The sequence below is a fragment of the Phyllopteryx taeniolatus genome, chromosome 17, assembly GCF_024500385.1.
Source record: "Phyllopteryx taeniolatus isolate TA_2022b chromosome 17, UOR_Ptae_1.2, whole genome shotgun sequence".
NCBI lineage: Eukaryota > Metazoa > Chordata > Actinopteri > Syngnathiformes > Syngnathidae > Phyllopteryx > Phyllopteryx taeniolatus.
This window is the reverse complement of record NC_084518.1, coordinates 18,302,710-18,320,726: the sequence shown is the minus strand read 5'-3', so window position 1 is coordinate 18,320,726 and position 18,017 is coordinate 18,302,710. Positions and strand designations below refer to the sequence as shown.

Sequence of the window (18,017 nt, the reverse complement as noted above, 5' to 3'; positions counted from 1 at the left end):
TTGAACTAATAAAATGTTTCCGATATTTATGATATAGACTTCGAATTTATGAATCTTTTAGTAGGAACTAAACCTGCCCATGTTAATGTATCATAAAACAGGGTCAATCAGGCCTTTCATCCATGCCATGATGCATTCAATAACCGTGGGAAAGTAGCTCTGCTTAAACGTCATGCCTGTTCAGAGCACCGGAATATCACAAGGCTAGGCTTATGTTCGCATCTTAACATACAAAAACAATCAAAATATAAATTAAGGCCCGATTAAGATCCGCAATTGTATTCAATGTAGTGATTTTGGAGCGCTACTTATCGCATTCCATTGCAGTCCAGCACAACAGGAAAATGGTCCATGAACGTTTCATCCATTACAGATTCTCCATCTTCCCCCGACTGGGCAAGGGACCAACCTTCGTCCTGCACCAACCAAAAGATTTCAGCTAGTCTGTACACTCAATTCGGTATGTAGATGGTGTCACTTTGTCACGATGTGCACAACATTACTGTTGTATTTGTTTTGTTTTTTTCTACGTCCGTGAACGTAGTCGTGACCAAGCTATGCTGTCTTATCAACCGCAATGGAAACTGGGCCGAGTCTGTCGTTACTGTTTTGGTGGCATATTAATGCTTTAATAACGGTATCAATAACACCGACGATATAAAGGACTTTTTTTTTTTTAATCACAATTTGATTGTTTGTTAGTATTGCCAGACGGGAGAATTCGATTAGCATACGACCAGCTAGTTAGCCAGTTAGCGTTAGCGAACATCTGGGTGAGCTTTTCAGGCGCGCTTTTACTAAACCTCATCACATCCACATACGCACTATTAGCTGATTTGGCATACTCCTAAAGATAAACGAATAAATAACGACGAACTAAGCGTTAGTGTGAAAGACTTGAAGATGCTACGTCGATAGAAAATAGGCGGAACAAGCTCTGTAGTCTCTCTGGACAATTCGTTAGGTACACCAAATGAGATTGGAATACAAGAGCTGGGTCTAAAATGTTGCCGTTATAGCACAGGTGACAAAAGTTCTCACATTCTGTGCTTAAGTAGAAGTACGGATACATGTGTTAAAAAAATAAAGAATGGGGAAAGTAAAAGTACTGATTTAACTTGATTTACATAGTAAAAGAGCACAGACTGAAAAGTAGAAAAGTCAAGGTACATTTTTACTGTCAATTGTAAACGATACCAATTTTGATAATTTAGCACAATGAAAAGACACTTAACTTCTACAGTGCTCTTACTGAGAAGGGGAAAAAAAGCTGGAAGGCTCAGGCTGCTAATCTATCAAAACAACATCTGCATACAGCTTTGCTAATGTTGGGAACTATCCATCCATCCATCCATTTTCTGAGCCGCTTCTCCTCACTAGGGTCGCGGGCGTGCTGGAGCCTATCCCAGCTGTCATCGGTCAGGAGGCGGAGTACACCCTGAACTGGTTGCCAGCCAATCGCAGGGCACATACAAACAAACAACCATTCGCACTCACAGTCACACCTACGGGCAATTTAGAGTCTCCAATTAATGCATGTTTTTGGGATGTGGGAGGAAACCGGAGTGCCCGGAGAAAACCCACGCAGGCACGGGGAGAACATGCAAACTCCCCACAGGCGGGGCTGGGGATTGAACCCGGGTCAATCAACTCAGAACTGTGAGGCTGACGCTCTAACCAGTCGGCACCGTGCCGCCCTGTTGGGAACTAACTAACCAAAAATGCTAAAGGTAAAAGAAAATACACCTTTCCTGCATATGTTTTTTCAGATTAGATGGAAAATTATTTAACGCCAGTAGCTAATGTTTTTTAGGATGGCATAGAGCCCCACAAATAATTCTTGGAGCAGACAATAACAAAAAAAACATTATCTTAAATTAAATTAGGCTGTGGAATATCTTGCTTCCCCGAATCTGTTGCGTCATTGGCGTTCATGTTACTCTCTTGTCCTATGAGTCCCCAAGATCTCAACTGCAATTAACTTCACTGCTCTCTACATTTAAAAAATGTTTTTTTTATGTGTTGTCATCCGCAGAGGTGGAAAATTTTAACTAGTAAGGAGCAGAAAGTACATTTATCTGTTGACAAATGTAGGGATTAAAAGGGAGTGTGATTGCAACATATATGAACAACAGTTGAAGGGAACCTCCAGACCTCATCTATAACCGCTTCATACAACAAAGCTATGTATGAATGGATGTTTTATGTCTTTGTTTTTTTTTTGGTTTTTTTTGGTAGTGTTTTTTGTGACAGTGGTATGTCACACATATATTGAGGACGGACAGTAAATGCTACCATACCATTAAAAGTCATCAGAAAATTAAATACTCAAAGTAAAAATACTGAAAAATAAATTCTACTTAAGTACAGTAACAAAGTATTTGTCCTCATTTGCTATACAGAGTGACTTTCGACTGAATAGATGAGATCGAGCAAGTGTATTTGTAAGCAAGGAATCCCCAGAGCAGCTTTTGCCAGTGGTGTTGAATGTTCTGTTGTTCTTCTGCAGACTACACGAACCACAATCATGACGGACTCCAAATATTTTACAACAAACAAAAAAGGTGAGTACAAAAGTATCGAAAAACCCATTGTCGGTGTGAAAGCGTTATTTGAAAACAATTTATTCACACCAACGGGAAGTCAATTTGAAATTGACCTAATTTGTGCTCTTGCAGGGGAGATCTTCGAGCTGAAGGCGGAGCTGAACAATGAGAAGAAGGAGAAGCGAAAGGAGGCTGTCAAGAAAGTCATTGCTGCAATGACAGTTGGCAAGGATGTCAGGTAACAACGTATAATCAAACTCGGGTAACAACGTACAATCAAATTAGTCAACAGAGCTACAACTAGGGGTGGGCAATTAAGTGAGTTTATCAATTAATTATTATCAGCCTTAACTACAGCCAGATTACCAAAAAAAAAAAAAAGAAAAGAAACAACAACACAATTAAAGCTTCAGGGATACATTTTGACCAAGTCTCTTTACAGCTCTTTGTTCCCAGATGTGGTCAACTGCATGCAGACCGACAACCTGGAGCTGAAGAAGTTGGTGTACCTCTACTTGATGAACTACGCCAAGAGCCAGCCGGACATGGCCATTATGGCCGTCAACAGCTTCGTCAAGGCAAGCTCACCCCCGTCGCTGTGCCTTAGCTGGGGACGCAGTATTATAGTCCACAGTCTCTACTTTGCTGCAGCACTATGTTTTCGTGGCGCCCTCAGTCTGCGCTGAGATTAAATTAGTCCTCGAGAAATAAATACGGGAGAGCCTTGTTTTCAGCCTTGTTTTCCAAATGGTGCTTTGAATGAAGCCTTTTTTTTTTTTTTTATTCAAAAAAAAAAACTTTTTTTTAATTTTTATAGTTTCCTGTGGTACTGTTTCGATATGGATAACTGACCATAATATCGTACTGACCATGATAGCATGTTGCGGTATTTGTTAGAATGTCTGCCTCACAGTTCTGAGGGTCCTTGTTCGAATCTCTGCTCAAGGACTTCCTGCCTGAAGTTTACGTATTCTCCCTTTGCTTCCTCCCACATTCCAAAAACATGCATGTGAGTCTAATTTGTTGAGAATCTAAATTGTCCATAGGTGTAAGTGTGAGTGGTTGTTTGTCTTTGTTTCTGTCATCCAGTTCAGGGTCAGTCAGCTGGGATAGGCTCAAGCTAACGAGGACAGATGGATGGATGTGTAATATCACCACATATTGAGTACATTGAGTTGTACCAGATTCAACTTCAATTAATCCCCATACATTTGAAATACTTTGATAGATCCTAATATTCCTTTTTGGCCACAGTGGGAATATTCCCGCTGATTACGATTCTCGTGCTGCCTTCTAGGACTGCGAGGACCCCAACCCGCTCATCCGGGCCTTGGCTGTCCGCACCATGGGCTGCATCCGGGTGGACAAGATCACAGAGTACCTGTGCGAGCCGCTGAGGAAATGCCTGAAGGACGAGGACCCATATGTGAGGAAGACGGCTGCGGTGTGCGTGGCCAAACTTCACGACATCAACGCCCAAATGGTGGAGGACCAGGGCTTCTTGGACTCGCTGAGGGATCTCATCGCTGACTCCAATCCCATGGTAGGTGACCTGCCGTCCGAGATCCACTTAAGACAAACAGATGCCTCCCTCAAATAGTTGAGAAAATGGTAGTAAGTATAATTGTCTGTCTGAGTTAATTGAGGCTATTGTTCAAACACGAACACTAAAGATTAACAGCTGGGTATTTCCTCACGTCCCTTTGAGGTTGTTGCCAATGCGGTTGCCGCCCTGTCCGAGATCAGCGAGTCTCACCCCAACAGCAACCTGCTGGACCTCAACCCCCAGAACATTAACAAGCTGCTGACGGCCCTCAACGAGTGCACCGAGTGGGGCCAGATCTTCATCTTGGACTGTCTGTCCAACTACAACCCCAAAGATGAGCGTGAGGCCCAAAGGTAACTCGTTTTTCATCGCGGGCCACATCACTGTAGCTACTGTTCACCTCATAGCATCTTCAACATGATTTACAATATTTGTGATGCAAAGTTTAATGCGCTCTTCCAGTTACACGTGAACTCTCAATATCGCCACATTGCCGTCAATTGGCTGACAAGAAGTGTTCACAGTTTTGGGGCACAATAAACCACACAAAAAAACTGATTCTGATTTTAACTTATTCTCTCAAATTTTTCTCTCCCTCCAAAGCATTTGCGAGCGCGTCACGCCGCGGCTGTCACACGCCAACTCCGCGGTGGTCCTGTCCGCCGTCAAGGTACTGATGAAGTTCTTGGAGCTGCTGCCAAAAGACTCAGACTACTACAACACCCTGCTGAAGAAGCTCTCACCGCCGCTCGTCACCTTGCTCTCCGGCGAGCCCGAAGTCCAGTACGTGGCGCTGAGGAACATCAACCTCATAGTCCAGAAAAGGTCCGTGTGTGGAACTTAACCTGCTTGTGAATAAAACAACAGTGTCACCTTTTGACACTTGAATCATGTGTTTTTGTGCAGGCCTGAGATCCTGAAGCAGGAAATCAAAGTGTTCTTCGTCAAATACAACGATCCTATATATGTGAAGCTGGAGAAACTGGACATCATGATCCGCTTGGCATCACAGGCAAACATTGCTCAGGTGTGTTACACAAAACATGCCTCAGAGGACCTTTTGTTACAAGTGTGCTTGTCCTCACTTTGAAAAATTACAGTTGATAGTTGTATTGTTCATGTTTGGTGCTTTACAGGTCCTGGCTGAGTTGAAGGAGTACGCCACAGAGGTGGACGTTGACTTTGTGCGCAAGGCTGTGCGCGCCATTGGCCGCTGTGCCATTAAAGTGGAGGTATGACATAAGACATTACGTATTGCTTCAAATAATGGGTGGAAGCTTTTACTGTGTTTACATAACTTTAGAGAGGACCAGGTATTTTTCTAATCACTAATACTTTTCAGCAGATTGGGGTATCAGGTCTAGTGAAGATAAATACAGCCACCATAGAGAGGCACCACTTCGATTAGGTGATCGCATAACTGAGGGAAGGCATTGAAAAATCTGATAATCGAGGCGAGACGTTAAATAAATAGAACTGAGGGGAGGCTGTTAATGATCGAATATAACTGAATGGTGTTAAATAATCAAATATAATTGAGAGTCCCCAATATAATTAAGAGGACAATCTAACACTGAAATCCACAATCACAGTCTCCATGCCAGTCCTCAGGATGAGACACACAGACAAATTTTGTAAAGCTTTCACTATGGTGATGTCTTCCTGTCTTTGTTGTGAACCATCCCAGCAATCGGCAGAGCGCTGTGTCAGCACCCTGCTGGACCTCATCCAGACCAAAGTCAACTACGTGGTGCAGGAGGCCATTGTGGTCATCAGGGACATCTTCCGCAAGTACCCCAACAAGTATGTGTCTTTTCCCTCTCTAACAACAACGAATCTAAACGTCAATGAAGCTGTAATGTCCCAGTTACTAGAGTGTCAGACTCCTGAGAGGCCCAACTTGTTCCAGGTACGAGAGCATCATTGCTACCCTGTGTGAGAATCTGGACTCTCTGGACGAGCCCGACGCTCGCGCCGCCATGATCTGGATCGTCGGCGAGTACGCCGAGAGGATCGACAATGCCGATGAGCTGCTTGAGAGCTTCCTTGAGGGCTTCCACGATGAGAGCACCCAGGTACGCTTTTGTCTTTCCTATACTGTATGTGCTTTTCCCTCATGTTCACAAATCAGCACAGAAACAGTCAATTCCCGTTTTACTAAACACTTTGTCCCATCAACGTGTTAAAAGTAGGATGTCACCAGTGTTTGGAGAGGAAAATGTGGACATGAACAATGTGCGTGTTTGGCTTGCAGGTGCAGCTCACTCTGCTGACCGCCATCGTCAAGCTCTTCCTGAAGAAGCCGTCTGAGACTCAGGAGTTGGTGCAGCAGGTCCTCAGCCTGGCCACTCAGGTTAAAAACACCCCCAGGAGCTCTTTAATTTACAGTTTTTCCCTTTGCTTTCTCCTCCCCGTGACTGAACCGGGTCCTCAGTTTACAACGGTACTGACAACGGTTTTGAGGTTACAAATAGCAGCAATATAAGAATAGGTGGTCACGTTGCGCAAGAAGGCATGCACAGCTACCAGCGTACTTATACTACGACAACTTATGATCTATATTTATGGCTTAGAAGCGATTCTTAGACAATTGTTTACTATAATTGTGAATTTACTACTGCATTAGGATAGTTTAGTGATGAAGACTCCATCGCGTTCCGACTAAGGTACATACAAATTTGGGTTAGGTTGCCGTTGTGGGAAAGGAGCTGGACTCCCCCCCCCCGTATTTTACCACAACTTCTCTCCTGCACTAAATCCATTGGTTGACTGCGTCATCCTCTACAGGACTCCGACAACCCAGACTTGCGTGACAGAGGCTACATCTATTGGCGCCTGCTGTCCACAGACCCAGTGACCGCCAAGGAAGTGGTGCTGTCCGAGAAGCCCCTCATCTCCGAGGAGACGGATCTGATCGAGCCCACCCTGCTGGACGAGCTCATCTGCCACATCGGCTCTCTGGCGTCCGTCTATCACAAACCACCAAGTGCCTTTGTGGAGGGCAGCCACGGAATCCACCGCAAACACCTCCCTGTCCAGCATAGCAGGTGCAGACAGATTGTCCGGGCACATACACTCACCGGTATACTTGCACATTTCTCTCACTCTCGTGTACCGTTTGACAGCATTGACACAGGGGAGAGTCCGGTGAGCGGCGGGCCAGTGGCCCCCATGGACCAGCCGCACGTCATCCCCAGCCAGGGCGATCTGCTGGGCGACCTTCTCAACTTAGACCTGGGCCCTCCTGTCAACGTGCCCCAGGTCTCCTCCATGCAGATGGGTGCTGTGGACCTTCTGGGAGGTGGTCTGGACAGCTTGGTGTGTTTTGACGACAACCTTTAAAAGCATAATAAATAGACTTTACACCGATTTTATCGGTATTGGCCGATATATAGCATTTTATGGTGATCTGCTTTAATGTCATAATTTGCCGATCCGATCAATGACATCATTGATTGGCTCTGCAAAAGACATTTACTCCGCGTCGCCGCATGCACAATATATTTTAATACAAAAGCTAGTTTATTTTTAGCCTTGTCGCATGTCTTTTGACGTAGTACTGTAAATATCTGACGCCCAATGAAGTTATTTAAAAAAAAAAAAAAAAAAAATGTATGGGACAGACAACACGTCTGAGACAGGCAACACGTAATGCCCGACTCAAAGTACAAGACAAATTTGCTCTTTCACGATTGCACTGTCAGACTACTGCAATACAATCTTGTATTCCGATACCACCGCATCCCGTTTTTTACGATCATTGGGCTTTATCTTGTCAACTCAAATGCGACCGGATACACTCGTTACCGTGCCGACGGCATTATAAGGACAAAATGGGGGGAAACGTGTGTTGGTGGTCACCGGTGCTCAGGACAGGAGAGGACGTTCGTTTAAGGCTTGCTTGAGGTATGTTCACGTACTTTTAATACGATACGGCTCACTAGCAGGCACTAAAATGCTATGTAGCCTAGCAAGCTACTGCTAGCACAAACTGTTGGACGTAAACATGCCGCCGTTCTGTCAAATCATGCTCTAAAGGTTCGGTGTGGGAGAAGTAATTTAATTAAAAATAAAGTAATTTAATTAAAGTAAGTTAGCACCCATTATTTCTGTCATGTCATGTTGGTTTGACCTGACTGATTAGAATACACGATCTGACTAGAGCAGTGATTTCCAATCTTTATGGAGCCAAGGAACATATTTTACAATTGAAAAATCTCACGGAACACAAACAAACAAAAATGTCACAAAAAGTGGATATATTAATTACTGTATTTACTTCCTGCCATCTAATAGAAGACCATGAATTTGTTCTGTCTGTCACTATCCCTCACTGGCATAAATAGAGGAACAAAGATACATTATTTATTGTAAATATAATTTTTTTAACACTTAAGTCCACAAGTATATACAGTAAATGAACAGCCGTATTTCTTCAAATAGTGCCCCAAATGGTTGTCGGGTGCATCATCCATGTAAGACGAGGGTAACCAACGTGGTGCCCGCCGGCACCACTTTGTACCCAAGAACCCATGAGTAGCTCAAGGGGCTGTTCTAAAAATAGCGCACTAGTGCTGGGACATTTTGATCTCCAATGAATGTTGTAGATGTGATCATTTGAAAATGTAAACACTGGCAGAGATTTATAGAAATAGTGTTGGATATTGATTTTTATTTCTCCTAATTATTGTGAGAAATCACTAACATGATCAGTGTCTTCACATAAATGAATCATTAACTATTTATAACATGTGATCAAAGGTCATTTCAGCATATTTGTTATTTCAGAAGTGTGTATCAAACTGGTAGCACTTCGCATCAGTACCCAAGAAGTAGCTCTCAGTTTCAAAAAGGTAGAATAATTGGAGAAGTGGGCCGGTACTCTTTTCATGGCACTGTACACATACAGTATATTGTAAAAGATACTGTTAAGTGTTTGTTTTATAGAAATGTTGTAAATAAGTGGCCACATTGTGCAGAAATACACTTCATGCATTTTTCAATGAACTGCGTCTTACAGCACTAAGAAGACATTTTTATTAACATTTTCCACTTTTAAACAATATTTTTTTTTCTTTCTTCACTTTTCAAGGTTTTTTTTTCCAGAATTAAGTGAAGTCTCTTGATGGCTTGCATTTGCTAAGAAAAGTCTCTTTGTGTGTGGTCTGTCATGTTTGGTTGTTTTTTTTTTGGGGGGGGGGGCTCCTCTCTCTCGCTCTCTCTCTCTCTCTCTCTCTCTCTCTCTCTCTCTCTCACACTCTCTCTGTCTGTCTCTCTCTTTCTCCTGTAGCTGGGGGGAGACCTGGGCGGCGGTGTTGGGGGAAGTCCAGCTGTAAGTCCAAGCCCCTTGTTTCGCTACCCGCGCACTGCATGCTCCCGCACTTCCAAACCCACTAATCGCCTTCCTCTCTACGATTTCAGCTAGACGCTAGCTGTGTTAACACTTTGTACGTTTTGGCCCGTTGTGAGGCAATATGACCTCTGTTGTGGTCACGATATACATGGATGTTGACATTTAGAGAGCTTTGAGGCAGATGATCGACACATAATTACAACTATTAGTTTTAGTATTTTCTGATGACATTTCCCGGATTGCAAACATGCTTAATGTGCTAAAACGTCGCACCTGCCTCTCATTTTACTTTGCTCATCTCTTCTTCTCATAAGGGCTTTGGTAACCTGCAGAATATTTGCATGAGCTTTTTATGTGATTCTTCTCAGCTTCATAGCACTTTTCTCACCGCCGTGTTAGTGACGCTGAGTGAAATTTGCCCAATTCACCCCAATCTACTCCTGCTGTGATGTTGTTGCTTCAGGTGGGCCAGAACTTCATCCCCTCATCCGTTCCGAGCGCTTTTGCTCCTTCACCCACTCCGGCGCCGCCGGCCGTCAGCAACAGCGGCCTCAACGACTTGTTTGAGCTCTCCACAGGCATGGCAATCACATCCGGAGGCTACGTGGCCCCGAAAGCTGTGAGTTTGAAAACACTCAACTGTGATTACATCAGAGTAGAGAGATTTTATGCAGAATTCAGTCAGTCAGTAATTTGTGGGATTTAGGACTGTTAACTGTGCACAGTGTTTCTCTATCCATTAAACTATTGTAAAGTCAAGGCAGAACTCAGTACCAAAGTAAAAGTAATCATATTTGTCTGCTAAGTATTACGCTGAAGAATACATGCTCAACTATAAAATCATTCTTTTAAATTTACCCTTTTTTTTTTAGCTTTTTGATGAATAGCTGATAGATGTGCCAAAGTGCATCACAATTTTTCGTGAATTCATTTGTTCAGTTGGATTAGCTAGTTAACAGCCAGCCAACTGTACACTCTTTCGCCGACGCACGTCACTCACCAGGCTATACACACTCAGTCAGATACTACAGTAGAACCTGAGGAGAGTGACCTCAATTGGACAAAAAATACCTATAACTTACATGCACATTACTATAATGCAAAATCTATTGTTATCCGATTTATCGACAGGATAATCAGTAGACTAGTCTTAAAATGTCCAATAGCTGCAGCCCTAATCACTATCATAATACAATAAAAAGGAGCACTGTGTAAGAAAACGAATATGAAGTCAAACTACTCACTCTTGAGAAGCCTGAAAGACTGAAGAGGAAGTTGTTTGCAGAGTGATACTGTCATTTAGTAGCGTTTTTCTCAGCATAATTTGAGGTTTCACCGGGCATTTAACCTCATGATTTTGCAGCTATTTTACACAGATTACCTGTACCTAAATTTCCAAGGTCTCTAAAGCATTTGGAGAGTGGCTAGCAAAGGTACACTGCATAAAATGATTGCATTTTCCCTTGTGGTGTATGAAGACAAAAATCATTTAGAAATAAAATAATGAAAATTATGACTTTTGATGAGAATGACTTTTTGACCATTTACACCGGGACCTTTTCCCAGGTGTGGTTGCCTGCGGTTAAAGCCAAGGGACTGGAGATCTCCGGAACCTTCTCTCGGCGCCAGGGCCACATGTACATGGACATGACCTTCACCAACAAGGCCCTGCAGCACATGACAGACTTCGCCATCCAGTTCAACAAGAATAGGTCAATAAGCGCTCTGGCTCTGTGTTCCTAGTTGAACCCCCCACTGTAGATGCAAATGATTTGCATAATGATTTGTGCATATTTGTGGGTACAGCTTTGGGATGATTCCGACCAGCCCGCTACCCATTCACACTCCGCTGATGCCCAGCCAGGGCATCGACGTCTCTTTGCCCATTAACACCATTGGGCCAGTTATGAAAATGGACCCTCTTAACAATCTCCAGGTACAGAAATGCATCCCATTGACAATTAATAAACCAGACAGGATTTTACATACTATAATGCAGTTTTCTGCTTTGTACACAGGTGGCTGTGAAGAACAATATAGACGTATTCTACTACAGCGTCCTCATCCCTCTCAACATATTCTTTGTTGAAGATGGAAAAATGGGTTTGTTGTTGTCCCCATAACATGTAATTGCTTTATTTTCCCCAAAAATATGCAGTCTAGATTAGTTATCTGGGTAGCTTTCACAAAAAAGAAAAAGTTCTAAGTTATTTTGCCACCATAGCTCGCATAGGGCTACATTCATTAAACTACCCACACAATCTTAAAAAAATAAAATAAAATAAAAATATTGTCGATCAGCAGCCGGGTTCATCTGCAGACATTTTCGTCATTCTGATTGAAATCATTCCGATTGAAGATCTCTGGTCAATTGTTTACGTGTGATGTGATCTATTCCGATCTAGCGTTTCCATGGGTCACTACGTTCAATCAGAACAGCCGTTTTGCAGACGCTGTGACGTGCAGATCATGGTAAACATCACATGATTTATCAAGATGGGGGTCAGTCGTCCATTTAGTGCAGTAGTTGCGATTGGTTTTACACTTTTAACGAACAGCTTGATTAAAAACAAGTTACAAGTAGTTAAAAACAACTCTGTCGCAGACCAACTCTGGTAGGAAGCTGCCATGTTTTCAAGTATGTAAACAGTGGCGCCTGCGCATTTAGGTCAAGACTGTCTGATAGCATTCAGTTTATATAACGAAAACATAAATATATATAATATATAACGAAAATTTACTTCTGATCAGTTTGGCAAAAGGAATATTCCACCCCGGAGTCGGTGTCACCTCTGTCGATCAGTTATTTTGGTACCATAGACAACTACAAAAAAAGCAGTTTCCACAATTTTCTGTATTGATCAGTTATTTTGGTACCCTTCAAAAATTCTAAAGTTCATTTATTTATTTTTTAAAGTCCGTATTGATCAGTTATTTTGGTACAACTTTAAAATTGAGGTCAGCTTTAAATTGGTAGTGAATTATTTTGGTAACTATCAGAACTTTAGAAACATTTTTTTTTTAAGAATTTCAATTGATCGCTATTTTTGGTACCCTTCACAACTTAAAAATCCAGTTTTAAAAAATCCTGTATTGATGAGTTATTTTGATATCCTGCACAACTTTCACAAAAGTTCTCAAGCATGTCTTTTTTCCATCCTTAGAGCGGCAGGTGTTCCTTGCCACCTGGAAAGACATTCCCAATGAAAATGAGCTGCAGTACCAGATAAAGGAGTGCCACCTAAATGCAGGTAGGTCCCACAAACAGTAGTGGCTTAAAGTGACACTCAAGACCCAATAAAATGTGCTTTTCAAGCAGCTGTACAGCATAGGACATGAGGGGCCAAGCCCTCCTTCACTGCCATTGACGGCTTTTGAAGTGAGATATCCATGTGAACTGGGAGGGCTGGCAGTGAATGAGTTAAGCTCCAAATCTGACTGACTCAAAGTCCTCACTTTGTTTGTTTTCTGTGTCCACCCACATGCTTGTCTGATAGGATACATCACAATCTCTTCTACCTGAAGGAATCATCAACCTCTTTTGATCATACTGATATTTTTATACATTACAGAATAGCTGCTCGCCCATGTGAGTTGTCCAGTAGGTTCCTTAGGACCTCCAATTTGAGCGAATCCCCATCACCCTTTTCCTCGTAGATGTGTTGTTGGTAGCAAAGTTTACATTAATTCCTAGGTCCTTTTGTGTTTGACGTGGGGCGTGTAAAGTGGAACTTATGAGGTCGAACACAATCCATGCCGAGACGCTCGTTGACTTGCAATTTGATTTTTAAATAATTTCTCCCATGACATCGCCATATGGTGATGATGTCTTATATATTCCTTTCCACTTTGCCGTTACAATTTCACTATTTGCAGCAGGGCTCGGTTCCTATCCCCAACAAATAGTGGGTGTGCACTGTATCTTAACATTTGAAACAATTGTGCTGTATCGATTTAATTATTTTGGTATAATTGAAATTAGCTTTTTTTTAAATGTGCTGTATCGAACCCCTAAAGGCACATGGGGGGGGAAAAACAAAAAAAAACTTGTTTCTCATTCTAACTTGAGAAACTTTCTCACATCAAAAAGTTGAATTTAAAACAATCCGATCTATTTATTTTACTTTGGTACGCTCCACAACTTTCCAAAAACTTTGGTCAGTTATTTTGATCTGAAATTTTGTGCAACTTGAAAAATTTGCTGGATCACCTTACCGATTTATATTAAAAAAGCCAAATAAAAAGCTAAAGTTTAACCATTGATCCTCGCTGATCTAAGCCCAAGTAAGGTACACCGACAGTTGGATGTCAACATTCGACTTCAGAGGTTCCAGTGTAGTACAATGTAGTATAACCCCCCCCCGCCAATTAATTTTTTATTGTATAACAAAAAATCCTACTCCTGCAGACACGGTGTCAGGCAAACTACAGAACAACAACATCTACACCATCGCTAAGCGGAACGTAGAGGGTCAGGATATGCTCTACCAGTCCCTCAAACTTACCAATGGTATCTGGATCCTGGCTGAGCTGCGCATCCAGCCAGGCAACCCCAACTACACGGTACAGTATCATCTTTGCAGAGGATAGAAAAAGTCTACACACCCGTTCAAATGCCAGATTTTGTTTTTATAAATCAGAAGCCTGAAGGTTTTGTGCAAGCACGGACTGTAAGGCTTGCCATCGTACACCACACATGAAAAAGACTGGAGATTGTCACATAAACTGGAAATCCAGTACTTGCCAGACATTCCTGCACCTCCTTCACTGTTTTTCAGCCTCTTAGCAGCCTCCCTGACCAGTTTTTTCACCAATTTTGGAGGAACGTCCAATTGTTACTCACTTTTGTGCCATATTGATGACAACTTTCTTCACTGTGTTCCATGGTATATCTAATACTTTGGAAATTCTTTCCTAGCCTCCTTATACCTTTGAACAATGAGATCCCTCTGTTGTTTAAGTTATCTGCGGATCATGGCTTGTGCTGTAACATGTGACTACAAAGAAATTTGGGGGAAAAAATATTCGGGATAGGTTAAGGTGTGTGGACTTTTGTTTTGTTTTGTTTGTTTTTTAATAGTGACTGTGTGGCATTAAAGAATGTAATTTTGTTTCCTGGCTGGTCCTGCAGCTGTCCCTCAAGTGTCGGGCCCCTGAGGTCTCTCAGTACGTGTACCAGACGTACGACGCCGTGCTGAAGAACTGAGCGGTTCGCTTCACTCCCGCCATCCAACGGCAGTGTTACATTTCTGCTTCAAACGGAGGCCAGGCCTACATTTCCTCCCAGTAAACTAAAAAAAAAATAGGTAAATGTTATATAGTTGTTAATGCAGATGTGTAGTCATTGTGTTCACGGTTAGACACTCACATTACAGCTTCCTTCACAATAAGTTTAAATGGGAACAAATGTTATTGGCAGTTTGGACAGCAAACGTGTCAATCATTCCATTCTTAAACGTCTTAATGTTGTGACTGATCAAAGTGCAAGTTTACTCAATAGAGAAATTCCATTTTTTTCCCCTACACATCTAGGCCTATTTATTTTTTTATACAACCGACTATTTAAAAAAAAAATTCAAACTCAAGATTTAAGCGCACAAGATTTAATACCACTCCATCTTTGTCACCTCAGCTATCTTTTTGGATGAGTTAGCATTTCCCGTTAAGCTGGTGTTTTAGTTCATAACCAAATAATTAGAGCACTGTCACTCTAAAGCTAAATATAATGGACCTTTTCCAGCATACCAGTGCACGATTACAACTGTAAATTCAGTGTGGTTTCTTACCAAAAGTTGCTTGCCAGTTTTCTAGTCATCCCACTATTGAAAGCATGTAGTCTGCTTAAAAAAACAAAACAAAACAAAACAAAAAAAACACAAATCCCATTGACTGTTCATCTACCTCCTTTCATGCTAGCCTTTTGGTTGCAGTGCTTTCCATTAATTCTTCATTGTCTTCGCTCTGTTGTCGAGCCAGTTCTAACCTTTTGCACCTCAGTTAAAGCAAACTTGCAGGACCAAGCATTCACTTGTGAAATGCCAATTTTCATTGTTTTATTTTGACTATAGCTACCGCTGATATGACCCTCAACGGTTGACGCTTCGGGTGGAAATGACCAAGAGCCTTGTGTAGATTAGCGATGATGTCTTTTGTGTCGGTATAAACTTCCATGGCATTACCCTTTACATGATAATACAATTAAGCCAATTTCTAGTAGAAACGGATGTGTGAGTGTATCATTTGTGTTTGTGGGATTATGTAAATGTACACTTTTACCCCTTGTTGTGGATTTTCTCTGGATTTCTGGATTTTTATGCATATTTAGCTGCACTCCCATAAACATGCTAAAGAATGTTATTTCATACATTTTTCGCTGTAACAAATGATTTGTTATTGCACCACTTCTGATATCAATAAAATTTCACCACCATGCATGCTGTGGTCAATAGAAGTTGAAAAAAAAAAATTTTAAGTGTGAAAAAACAACTTTTTTTTTTATTTGGATGGTACGGGGACAGGAATCCTCACTTTGTGGTATTTACGTTTTTTGTTTTTTATTTGATTCAATCTTAAAGCTGTCAATTTGGTGACTTCTTTCATCCTGGCAGTCTGAAGCAAAGACACATTACAGGGGTGAATTCACTGAAACTTCGACTCAAACTGTTATTGTCTGCCTTAAAATAACAAAATTAACCCCCACAAAATATAAAACATCTTACCGTGATGATGCTTCCAGTGTTATCTGAGCCACCGGTGATGCCGCAGCTCTTTCAAGGTGGGCCGTTCTTCAGGTGCTGCAGTCAGACTCTTCTGCAGGAAATCCCGACAATCTTAGTACGACAAATGTGGAGAGAGCAATTAAGCACTTTCAAGCTTAAAAAGAGCATCCATCCAATTTCTATAGTACTTGTCCTCAATGGTGGCAAGTGAGCTGGAGCTTATTCCAGCTGACTTTGGGTGAGAGGCGGGGAACACACCCTGGACTGGTCGCCAGCCAATCTCAGGGCACATATGAACAAACAACTATTCACACAAGGACAATTTAGAGTCTTCCGATAACCCAGAAAGCATTTTTGCAGAATGCTAAAGGAAGCTGGAGTACGCTGAGAAAATCCACGCAAGCATGGGGAGAACATACAAACTCCACACAGGAAGGCTGGAGCCCGGATTCAGATCCTGGAAAAAAAATCCACTTGGCTAAGTGAACCCCAAATTCTCTTATTTTATTTATTCATTTTTTTTAATTCACACCCTTTTTAGTTACTTTAAATGTTTCAATTGTAATTTTTTGTTGTTGCTATTTTTATTTTTGTCAGCCTTTTTAAGAATTTCTTTTATCTTAAATAAATTCCTTTATTATTTTTCAGCAAGATTCTGTTTATTCAATTTAAAATATTTAAAATATGAATATTTTATCATTCAGTCTTAGATTTTATTATTAAATATATTTTTCAGCCTTTAGATTTTTTTTAATATGTATATACATTTTTTCAAACCTCTTAAGATATAAAAAATAATTTTATTTTTTATTTTTTTTTCTTCCTGTGGCCCTGTTCTGTATACATTAGCAGTCAAAAGGTGAAATCCATTGAATGATTAACTGTCCAAACCTTTGACTGTTAGTGTAAATTGTACCCGAAATGGGTGGGGAAAGTAGATACAACAATTATGCGTCTTTGGCGGGAGTATCAGGTGTATTCGAAGGCGGATGCCCCCTGCGTATCACTGTTCTTGCTCAAACTTTGGACTAAAAACCTGATCAATAGGGTATTAACGACTGTAGCAGCGAGATTTCATTCTTAGCATTACGACAGAACTCAAGATTCTTTTTTCGATGTGTTCCTTACCGTCTGAAAATGTGTTGCTGATTTTTATCTCCTCCCTGAGGAACCCTTCTGTTTGAAAGTCCACATCATCGTGAAGGATTTCAAAGAGCACCGTCCCGATTTGCCACGCGGTGGTCGGGCCCGGCCGGTACCAACGATGGCGTAGCCATTCGGGGGGCTCCAGAGAAGGAGTTCCTGGGACGCCAAGGGTACAATCACGCAAAGGCATCTGTTTAAAGGTGCAAGTCAAAGTCTCAAATCTTACCGAAAAACAGTCTGTAGAGCGATCTTTTCTTGGTGAAGCAGCTTAGGCCAAAGTCGATGATGCGTACATGAAGCCCGTCGGGAGTGTTCTCGATAAGAATGTTTTCAGTCTTGATGTCGCGGTGGAAGATGCGCTTCTCCTGAAGGTTTTGAGCCACATCCAGCAACTGTTTCAGTATAACCTGTGAAATAAACACCATGCGACTACTGATGGACTCTGTCTTGTACAAATGTCTGTCTTTGTCTTTGTCTTTGTGAGTCTATCTGTATGAAGGGTGGACAGTCTGTAGAACCGTCTGCTGGTCTTACCAGCTACCTATCTGCCCGTCTGTCCAACGTTCCAGCTGCCGTTTTTCGGTCAATCTATCAGTACGTATTGACCGAAGGACGGGTAGTCTACTTGTACGACAACCCGTTTTTCTGTCCGACAGTCTTTTGGTCAGTTCATCCATCTCCGTTAATCTGTACGACCATCTGCCTCT

At 41.8% G+C, this 18,017-nt stretch overlaps 1 protein-coding gene and 1 long non-coding RNA gene across 4 annotated transcripts; one reads left to right on the top strand and one right to left on the bottom strand.

The window, feature by feature from the left end:
- The first annotated feature begins 312 nt into the window (after positions 1–312).
- ap2b1 (adaptor related protein complex 2 subunit beta 1) lies at positions 313–15,877 on the top strand. Of its 3 annotated transcripts, none has more exons than XM_061751604.1 (22): positions 313–460; positions 2,510–2,564; positions 2,679–2,784; positions 2,989–3,124; positions 3,844–4,089; positions 4,255–4,445; positions 4,696–4,917; positions 4,999–5,119; positions 5,229–5,324; positions 5,780–5,895; positions 6,002–6,167; positions 6,347–6,445; positions 6,880–7,139; positions 7,218–7,410; positions 9,383–9,424; positions 9,909–10,064; positions 11,012–11,157; positions 11,252–11,381; positions 11,464–11,548; positions 12,610–12,696; positions 13,854–14,008; positions 14,577–15,877. In XM_061751604.1, exons 2-22 carry the CDS (start codon positions 2,528–2,530, stop codon positions 14,649–14,651), a joined length of 2,865 nt encoding a protein of 954 aa, XP_061607588.1. In that variant the 5' UTR covers positions 313–460; positions 2,510–2,527; the 3' UTR covers positions 14,652–15,877. The 3 variants fall into 3 exon arrangements, with proteins under 3 accessions (XP_061607588.1, XP_061607589.1, XP_061607587.1); XM_061751603.1 differs by lacking the exon at positions 313–460 and adding an exon at positions 1,509–1,730; XM_061751605.1 differs by lacking the exons at positions 313–460; positions 9,383–9,424 and adding an exon at positions 1,506–1,730.
- A 330-nt stretch (positions 15,878–16,207) lies between these two features.
- LOC133467119 (uncharacterized) lies at positions 16,208–17,732 on the bottom strand. The gene is made up of 3 exons (XR_009785143.1): positions 17,537–17,732; positions 17,293–17,466; positions 16,208–16,275 (listed from the first exon to the last, which is right to left on the bottom strand). It is a non-coding gene; the product is annotated as an uncharacterized LOC133467119 (long non-coding RNA).
- Between the last annotated feature and the right edge of the window lie 285 nt (positions 17,733–18,017).

Excerpts from the sequence above, each read along its gene's own strand:
- ap2b1 (XM_061751603.1), top strand. Across the intron at positions 4,090-4,254 it reads TCGCTGACTCCAATCCCATG|GTTGTTGCCAATGCGGTTGC; the intron begins GTAGGTGACCTG and ends CGTCCCTTTGAG. Across the intron at positions 6,446-6,879 it reads TCCTCAGCCTGGCCACTCAG|GACTCCGACAACCCAGACTT; the intron begins GTTAAAAACACC and ends CATCCTCTACAG.